At 49.6% G+C, this 12,472-nt stretch overlaps 1 protein-coding gene and 1 long non-coding RNA gene across 3 annotated transcripts in view; both read right to left on the bottom strand.

Moving 5' to 3' along the window:
• Positions 1 to 1,549: 1,549 nt before the first annotated feature.
• Positions 1,550 to 4,899, bottom strand: LOC146075861 (uncharacterized). Its single transcript, XR_014473641.1, has 2 exons — positions 3,096 to 4,899; positions 1,550 to 3,013 (listed from the first exon to the last, which is right to left on the bottom strand). It is a non-coding gene; the product is annotated as an uncharacterized LOC146075861 (long non-coding RNA).
• Positions 4,900 to 5,211: 312 nt separating this feature from the next.
• The window catches only part of KCNAB3 (potassium voltage-gated channel subfamily A regulatory beta subunit 3), a 37,805-nt gene continuing 30,544 nt past the window's right edge, over positions 5,212 to 12,472 (bottom strand). For both annotated transcript variants that reach the window (XM_083185526.1, XM_083185527.1), the window contains exons 11-14: positions 11,897 to 11,991; positions 8,663 to 8,783; positions 8,488 to 8,576; positions 5,212 to 6,494 (exon numbers count right to left, since the gene is read on the bottom strand). In XM_083185526.1, coding sequence (XP_083041652.1) covers positions 6,405 to 6,494; positions 8,488 to 8,576; positions 8,663 to 8,783; positions 11,897 to 11,991 — 395 coding nt within the window. In that variant the 3' untranslated portion in view covers positions 5,212 to 6,404. The remainder of the gene's footprint in view (positions 6,495 to 8,487; positions 8,577 to 8,662; positions 8,784 to 11,896; positions 11,992 to 12,472) is intronic.

Raw genomic sequence — 12,472 nt, 5'->3', positions numbered from 1 at the left:
TTTTTCCGTTATGAGCACTTTTTCCTACTTTCCGAGCCACATGGACTACAATTGAGAACGGTAAAATGTGCCACGTGTGGGTACGAGCCACACTAATTGGGGCTCCATGTTGACAGATGTCAACATAGACAGGAAAAACTGTGACGTTTTCCTGTGTCCACCATTTACATGTCGACCTACTGCTTGTGTGAACTTTTCAGCCATGTTGACCTACCGCATGTCGACCCTTTCATGTGTGGACCTAGACACTGTTAACCTAGTAATCCACACCCTATCAGATCAGACCCCCTTCTTCTGGTTGACAGGCCTTAGGTAGACACCTGAAATAGGTCGACGTGGGTACAGTCGACAGGGTCAGAAGGACAACACAAACATTAGGTCGACAGTGGGAATGTAGACAGTCAAAAGGTCAACATTAGTTTTTCACTTTTTTTTTGTCCCATATGTTGACGCAGTCGACATGGACACCATCTAAGTATACCGCGTCTCCTCACTGTGCTCGCATTGCTTCGGGCGTGGTGCCTCGATACGCTCGGCACACTATTTTATTCTACCACCAGGCCGTAGTGGATGGTAGGGCATGAAATACCGCCTGTCAGGGAGGGGCCTATACAGGGAGTGGCTTGTATATGTCCTGTACAGCAGGTTTCTCTCTCCCTGCACTGTGGGAGTAGCCGGGACAGGTGACGGGATACGGTCGTATTATCGACAGCACTTAGGTCGACACCGTTGGGTCGACAGGTGTCTAGGTCCACATGGGTGAAGAACAACAGGTGTCAAGGTCGACATGGTTTTTTTTACTGTTTTTTTAGCCAACATGAGCCGACAGGTGGTATTTCATGCCCTACCAACCACTAGGGTAGTGTTGGGAGAATAAAATAGTGTGCCGTGAGCAGCGAGGGGCTGCGGTCGACTTCCAACTGTGTCCATGTCGACTGTTTTGACATTCGAGTAAAAAAAAAACAGTAAAAAAAAAAAACATGTTGACCTGTCGACCTAACGATGTGTCGACCTAAACCCATTTTGACCTTGTCCCATGTCGACCTTGACACTTGTCGACCCAATGGTGTTGACCTAAGTGCTGTCGACAATACGATCCACACCCCAGATGACGCAGCGGCCGGGATCTCGCACCAAATAAACTGAACACATACACAGAGCTTTTTAAGATTTCTCTTTAATCTGGATTTTCCAATTGATTTATTGTATTATAAGCACGCTTGAGCAATGGGTTTTGTGGCTTACGGTTGCACGGTGTCGTAGCCACATACATTCCGGCTGATGAAGTAGCTCATTACTCTGCATTAGACCAGTCGAAAAATCATTATTGCTTTATGCGCCAGGTCCACATACACACTCCCAGAAATGCACTTAGTGGCCCAATAAACGGTAGAGTTTGCTGGCGGCAATGAGATAACGCTACGCCGTAAGACTTTGCATAGGGATGAATTCGGAATTAAATTAGACTTCAATTCTTTCCTGTTTTTTATTCTGTTTAAAGGACGGCGCAAACTGTGATACCTGATAAAATCGGGCTTCGGAATTACGCAGCGCTTATTGCACAGAGCCACTTCCTCTGCTAATAGGTACAGGCCAGTAACCTGCTGCCAGCTCTGTATATAAGATCCTTTGTGGCCGCAATAATTCCCCCGATGATTCGGATTGGAAGTTTTAAATAACACATGTGCTAAACAACCCCTTTGTATTCATTGGCTTGATTTTGCTGCCATCTTGTGCTTAAAGTTATGTATTACATCTCTGGTATTCAATATTTAGTTTTTTGCAGTAAGTGGTGTCAATGTTTCAATTCAGTACTACCCCTGACTTCTAATTGTTACAGAAGGTGTCACCAGGGGGGGTGGGTAGAGGTGACTGAACTTTAAAGTGCCCCATCTCCAAAAATGTGTATATAAGTTTATATCCCCTTTCTGCTACATTACCTTCTGGATGCCAGTGGCTGTAGTATGCAAATTAGTGGCAATCAAATCCAGCATGTGAACTTTGGTTTGGGTGAAGAAAATACACTTTTTCAGGGTTCTGCTGAATCCTCAATAAATAATAAATAAATATTGGTTTTATTTCACTGGCAAACATTACTATTTGTCAGTGACAGTATATGTGGTCAGGTGTCCACGTTATTTTCCACCACTGAGGGGAGATGGTGTCAGGATTATGCAGAAGCTACACGTGGTTGTATAACAGCCCAAGAGAAGGGCCACGTGATTATATACCAACCAAGAGAAGGGCCACGTAATTATATACCAACCAAGAGCAGGGCCACGTAATTATACACCAGCCAAGAGAAGGGCCACATGATTATATATCAGCCCAGAATAATTCAGTTCAATTCAATTGAATCTGGTTTACCATTTCATTACATAAAGCCCAAGCAGCATAGCCATACAATTATCTATCAGCTCCCTGCAGTGCCCATATATTATATACGGCACCAGTGACAGTTTATATGAATATATATATATTATTCCTCTATAGTGATCATGCATTACATGTGACCCCTGTGGAGTTCCAGTACAAAATATATATTTCTGCCCCTCCCGGTAGACCTCCGGATAGGACGGCACCACCGGCTCGGTCACTGCGCGGGGCTACGGAGTCTCATCTTCTCATTAATAAATAAATTAGACTAGGATTTGGTTTAGCAATGATAAAGAGTGAAGATGAAGATTTAAACCAGTCCCTAACCCCAGGGTATAGCCAGGATCCCACACGGCCCTAACTCTGACCACGGAATCAGGCCGGCACAGGTAACCCAATGCATCTGCACCATGAAGAGACACAGGCCGTTCCACCTGGTAGTAGGACCTGCTTCATATTATCATCTGTGACCAGCACAAGACAATTCCATATCTGAGGCTGTGTGTGGGGAGACTGGTTCCATTAATAGCCCACAGTGGGCCTGATTCATTGACGGACACTATAGCAATGCTTTCGCAATAGAGTCAATATCCCATAACAGTGCCCATTATCATGCAGAGTGAGTGACAGTCAGGCACTGTGTTGGGGGGCTGGTGGTGGCATGGACACAGGAGTGCTGCCTCTCGTTTCGGGGCATGAGGCTGGGTGCATCTGTAAACCCGTACACATACAGCATGGTTCCAATGTTCCAGTCCAGGCTGCCGCACTGCGTGGCATTGGCTTATTCAAGCTACCAATCATAAGATCTCTGTGTAGGCTGGGGGTATGTACACTGTCGCCATAGCGATTGTTAATGAATCAAGCCCATGGTCTTCTGAGGACATGTCTGAAGAAGGATTTTTGGTTTGGTGGTTAGTTAGTAGAATGGGGTATTTGGAATACTCTGCAGGACTATGGTTCCCACAAGGTTATTTCCAGGGGCTGGCTGGCAACTTTTAGCCTAGGGGGCAAGTCCAGAGCACTGGCCCATAATCAGCCAAGTCACCGTCGGAAGGAATGCTTTTGCGCGCCGTAGGCGCGCTGAAAAATTAGGGGCGTGGCCTATCATAAGGGGCGTTGCCTGTACCATGATTGTATTGTGTACCTGCAGATTGCACATTTTAGCGAACCTTGTAATACCCATTACACATAAAGCCACATGCCGTAATGCCAATTACACATTATGCTGAACACCATGATGCCAGTTACACATTACGCCCAACACTGCGATGCTAATTACTCAATACACCGCACACTGTGATGCTAATTACACATTATGCTGCACACCTTGATGCCCATTACACCCCATACTGTGATGGCAATTACCCAATGCTCCCCACACCGTAATGTCCATTACGCCCCATACCATGATGCCCATTACACCGCACAATGTGATGTCCACAGTGCCAGATATGCCCCCACAGTGCAAGATATTCCGCCACAGTACCAAATACACATATGCCCCCACAGTGCCAGACACAAATGCCGCCACAGTGCCAGATATTCTGCCACAGTGCCAAATACGCATATTCCTCCACAGTGCCAGATATGCCCCCAGAGTGCCAGAGACACATATGCCCCCACAGTGCCAGAGACACATATGCCCCCACAGTGCCAGAGACACATATGCCCCCACAGTGCCAGATATGCCCCCACAGTGCCAGAGACACATATGCCCCCACAGTGCCAGAGACACATATGCCCCCTCAGTGCCAGAGACACATATTCCCCCACAGTGCCAAAGACACATATGCCCCCACAGTGCCAGATATGCCCCCACAGTGCCAGAGACACATATGCCCCCACAGTGCCAGAGACACATATGCCCCCACAGTGCCAAATACACATATGCCCCCACAGTGCCAGACACATATTCCCCCACAGTGCCAGATACACATATGTCCCCACAGTGCCAGATACACATATGCCCCCACAGTGCCAGATACACATATGCCCCCACAGTGCCAGATATGCCCCCACAGTGCCAAATACACATATGCCCCACAGTGCCAGATACACATATGCCCCCACAGTGCCAGATACACATATGCCCCCACAGTGCCAAATACACATATGCCCCACTGTGCCAGATACACATATGCCCCCACAGTGCCAGATACACATATGCCCCCACAGTGCCAGATACACATATGCCCCACTGTGCCAGATACACATATGCCCCCACAGTGCCAAATACATATATGCCCCCACAGTGCCAGATATGCCCCCCCACAGTGCCAGATACACATATGCCCCCACACAGTGCCAGATATGCCCCCACACAGTGCCAGATATGCCCCCACACAGTGCCAGATATGCCCCCACACAGTGCCAGATATGCCCCCACACAGTGCCAGATATGCCCCCACAGTGACAGAAACACATATGCTGGGGTGAGGGAGGGGGGGGGGAGAGCGCTTACCCACTCGCTAGCTGCGGGCCGTGCTGCGGCTGGATCAGCTTCTCCAGCCCTCCTGCGCTGGCCGCGGCTTCCAGAACACGGCCGCGGCTACAGGAAAATGGCCGCCGGCCTCCTGCACTGAGAACATGTCCTCAGTGCAGGGGGCCGGCGGCCATTTTCCTGTAGCCGCGGCCGTGTTCTGTAAGCCGCGGCCAGTGCAGGAGTGCTGGAGAAGCTGATCCAGCCGCAGCACGGCCCGCAGCCAGTGGGTGGGTAAGCGGCCCGGGGGGCATATGGCACTCTGCCCCCCGGCCCAGCCCGCCCCTGGTTATTTCATTGGTGAGCTGTATTGTGTGTGTGTGTGTGTGTGTGTGTGTGGGGGGGGGGGGGGGGGGTCTTATTGGCTCCAATAAGGTTCCTGCACTCTCTTGCAGTTCATTTTCTACTGGTCACTGGTCAACATGCATTTTTAGCAGTGATGAAATCCGCATTCAGGGGTGTTACCTTATTTCTTAATCATGGTTGGGAACTAAATGTTCATCTAATGATACGTTATACCCACAGGAGCTAGGGTATAAATGCACAATGTCAGTAATGGCGGATAGTGTGACAAGACTGATATAGATATACTGCCACACAGAGAGGCGCGGTGAGTCTGCCCTCCCTCTAGAGGGTGCCACAGTAACAGAGACCAAAGGGAGCCAAGTCCGCCCCTTTACGGGAGGAAGGTGGGAACTATCAGTCTGCTGATCCCCGCTTCAGAGTTACACAGCCAAAAGAGGGCTATGAGTGTTCCCCTCCCCCTATAGGGTGATAAAGGCAGAAGATAGTTATAAGTGTGCTCCTCCCCCTATAGGGTGATACAGACAGAAGATAGTTATAAGTGTGCCCCTCCCCCTATAGGGTGACACAGACAGAAGATAGTTATACGTTTGCCCCTCCCCCTATAGTGTGATAAAGGCAGAAGATAGTTATAGGTGTGCTCCTCCCCCTGTAGGGTGATACAGGCAAAAGAGGGCTATGAGTGTGCCCCTCCCCCTATAGGGTGATACAGGCAGAAGAGAGCTATGAGTATGCTCCTCCCCCTATAGGGTAAATCTGAGCTATTAGCTGGATCTCATCCCCAATAATAGATGATGTTTGAATGGTGCTATAAGTTTCCCCCTCCCCCTATAGGGTGACAGGCAGAAGGGAGCTGTTTCATAGGCTACCAGGAAGGATGTTCAAGTCTATCCCCCCCCACCTTACTAATGGCACAGAGATATAAATAATTGGAGGCCCAGATCTGTATGGCTCCCACATATTGTCATTTCCAAGCTTGTGACCTCTTTCCACCACAACAGTTAAGTCTATAAATCCTGCCCCTCCCTCTGCAGGGTGACATGAAAGTAATGCATGTATTGACCCTATATTACTAAGCAGGCAACGGATTTTCCTCCCCTTATTGCTGGGTAAATGTTCTCCTCCCCGCTCTCTCAGCACTGCCAGAGTGGGGGGGACCATGCACCAGGCGAGCATAATGTCACATGTCCCTCGTCCCCAGGCTTGAAGGACACGTCAAGGATCCAGTACGCCCAGCGGAGGCTCCTCATGCACGGGAATCCTTCTTGATGTTGGGTTTATTGCCGAGAATCTGGTCGATCTCGCCTATTACCTGAGGTGTCATCTGGGCCAGGACCTATAGGAAGAGAAACAAGTGGGATTAGAGTTTTGCTCTCCATTCAACATCAATAGTGGTCGAATGGAGAGCTCCATCAAGATTGCCATCTGTAAAAGTCATATTCGGCAAGGGAGATAAATTGTTAGAGGTTAATTGTTCCCTAGTACCATCAGCAGCACACAAAATGACATAGGACATGTCCGTTCCCTTGGGACGCTAACCCGTGTCATCTCTTAGTCTTGTTCAAAGGAAAGTCTGCACCTATCATAGACTTGGTGTTCTTCTGAAACATTCCTACTGAAAACCATAGCCATTGGCCTCTTTATCGTATACAAGGAAGTTAGTGTGATCTTTTCCTCATCATCAATGTCAGAATGTTTTGTCAAAGAGTTACAAAATAATTGTCTCCAGGAGAAATCCCGGTTGTATCTGACAACTGAAAACTGGACCTCCTAAAGTTTGTAGACCTAAGATGTCTCTAGGTGATGAACGAGGACCATGAGGTGGGCAGTCATATTTGGACTGTTCTGGGGCCTCCTTGTTCTGCTCAAGAAGTTGACGTGGATTTGGTATCTTGAGCCTTGCATTTCTATGTAACCAGCACATGAATGTAGGCTTGTAATACGATAGGATCTATTCCCTCCAATCAGTGCCAGCCACGGAGACTTCTGTTACCAGGAAGGGCAATACACAGTAACAGGCATAGGGGTACTTTTTACCTAGAAGGGCGACCATCGCATGTACCAAAAAATCGCATGCGATGCGACCGACGCGATTACCCATAGGGAACAATGTTAAATGTCCCAATTGACCCGATTTTCCATAGGGAACAATGTTAAAAGGCCCACAGAGGCCAAATAGCCACCCTGAAGTGTGAAATGGCCCCCCCAATTGTTAACGCCACCCCACGATCAACGTCAACCCGAAGCGTGGCGAGCGCAGCGAGCCCGCGAGGGGCGGCGGTACGCGTCCTACAACCTTTTCATACCCCCACTATCCACGTCGGCGTGGAGTTGAGAATAGAAAGTGTGGCGAGCCCCGCGAGGGGACGCGGACACCTGTGAAGCCCGCGAGGGGACGCGTATACCTGTGAAGGTGTCCGCGGGGCTCGCCACGCTTCGGGCTCGGTGGCTCGCTGCGCTCGCCACACTTTCTATTCTCAACTCCACGCCGACGTGGACAGTGGGGGTATGAAAAGGTCGGAGGACGCGTACCGCTGCGCTCGCCACGCTTCGGGTTGTCGTTGATCGTGGGGTGGCGTTAACAATTGGGGGGGCCATTTCACACTTCAGGGTGCCTATTTGGCCTTTGTGGGCCATTTAACATTGTTCCCTATGGAAAATCGGGTCAATTGGGACATTTAACATTGTTCCCTATGGGAAATCGCGGTAATCGCGTCGGTCGCATCACATGCATTTTTTTGGTCGCATGCGATGCGACCGACGCAATTTTTTTCCCTTACGATGCCCAAGATCAAAATCGTGGGCGCCCTTCTAGGTAAAGAGTACCGGCATAGGAAACTAGAAGGAACATTCATCAATAACTGATAAAACTTGTTGTCTACCATAAATGAAGCTCCAGCCAACCAGCTCCCAAATATCATGTGTGCAGCTTCTAAATGGCATGATTGCAAAATGACAGTTGGCGGACGAATGGCGTCATTTATCATATGCAACTAGTTTGATCAGTCACACTGAGTTTTATCACTCGTTGATAAATGGGCCCCTAGGATAAGTAGGGCAGGGGCCATATGTATGATAAAACATGTTGATAAGTCAGCCCCTAAAGTTGTGATGGGTGGGGGACTATTTTGTTTTGAATAGGGTCAAGATCTCCTATTGGATGGGGGTGGAATAAGGGTGGTGTGCTGCTGTGGACAATTTGCCTTGTAAATTATTGCCACTTGAAAAATATGTCCATTGTGGAATGGCTGGATCAGAAACCCGATTACATTTACCCCCCTGGTCTTGTACTCACTCATCCAGACAAGACCCAGCAAAGCCCATCTCACCTGGATAGACCCCAAGTTCTCAAGAAGCTGATCACAGTTGGAGACGCCCAGCAGCACAGAGCTCACCCCCTCGCTGCGCAGACACCATGCTGAAAAGAGAACGAGAGGTTACTGGCAGTTAGGGGAATATGTATTAGTGGAAGGATGGAGGGACTGTGGAAACGTCGCCCTTTACCGATAGCCAGCTGTGTGACGGTGCAGTTGAGGCGGTCGGCGATGGGGTGCAAGTCCTTCACCTTGGAGTGCTGCTTTCTCCCCTCCTCACTTGCAGCCTTCTCTTTCAGCCAGTGGTATCCCTAGACACAAGCCCATTACACGTTACACATCATTCACCGCTATCGCCCTGGGTGTATGTTCTTAGTATGTCAGGTAAATGAATCAACGGCCCTAGGCACATGCAGTAAGGCACTTAGTGGTCCTCAGTCTCCCAACTTTATATTACAGCTTCTCACAGACGTTCACCGGAATTTGATGTCAATTATCTCTTATATATTTGGCTACATCTATTCCCTCAAAGTGTGCCTGAAGCTGTAACGCTGGGTGGAGCCTCTGACTCACATGACTGACTCACACGACAGAGAACCAGCCCAGAATGCTCTGTTCGTGGACTTCCAACTTAATTTATGAATGTCATCACCTGTTTTAAACAGGGTAATTGATAAGAAAGGTGTTTAAGCACAGGTGATGGTAATCCATAAATTAAGAAGAAAGTCCAGAAACAGAGCAATGTGTCCCTCCCCCCCCCCCCCCCCTTCCATTCACGGCAACCCCACGATTAATTGGCACATGCAAAACACTGACATGGCTATGGTCGACAATGAAAAAGGTTGACATGAGTTTTTGAAGATTTATTTTTCACTTTTTCAATGTTTTCATATTCATTCTCATGTGTCGACATGGACACCAATGAAGTGCCACACTTATGTCAATATTTACATGTGTTGACCTTTCTGTGTTGATTTTTTCTTGTGGCGATTCACGGCACCCCCCGGCGACCCCCCTCTTGCGATTCACAGAAACACCCCCCCCCCAATTCGCGGCGACTCCCGCGATTTGCGGCCCCACCCCGTGACACACCCCCTCCTGCGATTCGTGGCACCCTGCGACCCTCCCCTCCCACGATTTGTGCCAACCCCCCAGGCCCCCCTTCCTCGCGGTACCCCCCTACCCCCGTGACCCCCCCTACCGCGATTCCCCCCCCTGTCATTGCGGCAACCCACTGCCCCTGCGACCCACCCTCCCACGATTCACTGCAACCCCCCGCGTCCCCCCCTCCCACGATTCGCGGCACCCACACCCCCCCCACGACCCCCCCTCCCGCAATTCACGGCATCCACCCACGACCCCTCCTCCCGTGATTCGCGGACACACCTCACCCCCCCCCACCCCCGCTCGCGATTCACGGCAACCCCAGGATTAAATGGCACATGCAAAACACTGACACGCTATGGTCGACAATGAAAAAGGTTGACATGAGTTTTTGAAGATTTATTTTTCTTTTTTGAATATTTTCATATTCATTCTCATGTGTCGACATGGACACCAATGAAGTGCCACACTTATGTCAACATTTACATGTGTTGACCTTTCTGTGTTGATTTTTTCTTGTAGCAATTTTTTTACAGTGACAACTATGTGCACGTCAACCTACACATCATCAACCAATTCTTTGTATAATATATAACACCTGTTCTGTTTTACTGTAGGTGTTTTAAGTCAGATCTTTTACTGCTACTATTACTGTTTATGTAAATGCATTCTGAATGACAGCAACATCCTACCATCCTTCTACAAGAATATATAACCAACTAGGTGATTTATCGCGCCCCGTGCCCCCCCTCCCGCAATTCACGGACCCCCCGCGCACCCCCCCCACGATTCACGCCCCTCCCATGATTCATGTCACCCCCCGCACACACACCCCTCCCGCAATTCGCAACCCCCCCTCCCGCAATTCACGTCCCCTCCCACGCTTTGCGGACCCCCGCCCTCTCCCGCGGACACCTGCGGCCCCTCCCTCCCTTGATTCACGGCACCCCCCACAATTCACAGCACCCCTAAGCCCCTCTTTAGTCCCCCGTATACTCACACACCCCTATCACTACCCAGCTTCCTGCTCTCCTGAACCGTAACTTTCACCACTGGGGAGTCGCTGACGCTGTTTTGCCCACATGCCCCTATCATGCCTCATAGCCCAGCCTCCTGCTCTCATGGACACTAACTCCCACCCAGTCGGAGGAGACACTGACTCAGGGCCACCATCCTGTACTCCTGTACTGCCACAGTGGACCCTCACCCACTGGCAGAAGCTGCACAGTATCTCCCACCCTCCTCTTTAGTCCCCCTTATTCCCACACACCCCTATCACTACCCAGCCTCCTGTTTTCCTGTGTCGTGACCTCCGCCAGTGGGGAGCCGACGACTCAGAAACACCCTACTATACTATTGCACACACACACACCTAAACAACATGCACACACAGCCCCCCCCCCCCACACCCACAAATGTCACTGTACCATCCACACTATCAATGTACATCTTACTCTGTAACCGCTTTTTAATTAAACAAAACAATACACACCCCCTTCCACATCATATGCTCTCTATTTAACACATTTCACCTATAACTCAAGTTGCAATACAGGCATCTTACATACAATTCTAACCATATTTCTCATATACAAATGTTCACAAATTAAGGGGGCGCAGCCCCTTACGACGGTGTGAAGAGCGCCTGTAGGGCGCGATGAATCACCTAGTTTATTTAATATTTTTTCACCCAGGGCAGATTGCACGGACCTGACTAATCCAGGCGATGCTGCCACTTCGTACGTATTTGACTACCGTACACACCCTGCATATAGTCACTCTATAAACATAAGGACAGTGACTGTCCCCAACCCCCATCCCGATACCTCCCAACATGACTCATTCCAGGGGGCACACAATGCTCTGCTCCTGGACTTAATGTATGATTGTTGCCACCTCTGTTAAACTAATTATTTGATAAATGAAGTTGTTTCCCCACAGGTGAGGGTAATCAGACATTAAGGGGGAAGTCCAGGAGCAGAGCATTGTGTCCCACCTGGAATGGGTCATGTTCGGAGGTATGACCAGCTCTAACTTGACCAATAGGCAGCTTTCGGCAGCTCCCAAGGGTGCCGGCATCTGGGAGGGCGCCAACGAGTCTGCCTATCACATAATGAAGACACTGCTGTATTTAATGCAGGATGTGGAAATTCTAAGATACCACATCCACACTTGAGGGTCTAGAATGTCGGGATGGGGGGGGGGGGGGCGCAGTGGGCTGAAGTTTTGCCTAGGGTGGCAAGAAGTCTTACCCCGGCCCTGGGTATGACCCCCACCCCCCCTGTTCCTCTACCACGGGTCACCAGTTATCCAGTATTACCTTGAATGACGCTCTAGATTTTTCGGGAACAGTCTCAGCATATTTTCCGGTGATTAGGCCGCATGCTAGAGGAGACCAGGTCATAGATCCCACACCTGGAAGAAAGCCAGGTCAGGTAAGATTCATGGAAGTCATGTAAACACAAAGATAACCATCACTGGCTTTGCTTTTACAAACTTGGCTTATTTTCTGGGGACTGACTATCCCTAAACCAGCAGCTGTTAGCCAGCGCACCTTACTACCACATATTTCTCTTCATGGAAGTCATGTAGGCCCTTGAAGCAATTGGGGGCATACGTTCATTCAAGGAGCCCCCCATTTGTGAGGGTGAAGAGCCAACAAAGGAAAGGACCCATGCCCACCAACCTGTGCCCTGCCCCTTTTATATTCATTGGTGCCATTTCCTTGCCAGAGATCCATCCCTAGACTGCTACAGGATTCTAGGGTGGGATGCCAGGGAACGGGAGGACCACGGCACATGTCCCCCATGGTCCCTGCTTATTTGTGCTCTGTGGTGCATAAACCAGAACCTGAAGAACACTGGAGATCAGGGTGCCCCCTTCAGGGCTGGTTGCC

Source organism: Crinia signifera, chromosome 4 (assembly GCF_055691185.1).
Source record: "Crinia signifera chromosome 4, ASM5569118v1, whole genome shotgun sequence".
NCBI lineage: Eukaryota > Metazoa > Chordata > Amphibia > Anura > Myobatrachidae > Crinia > Crinia signifera.
This window is presented reverse-complemented; position numbering and strand designations above follow the sequence as displayed.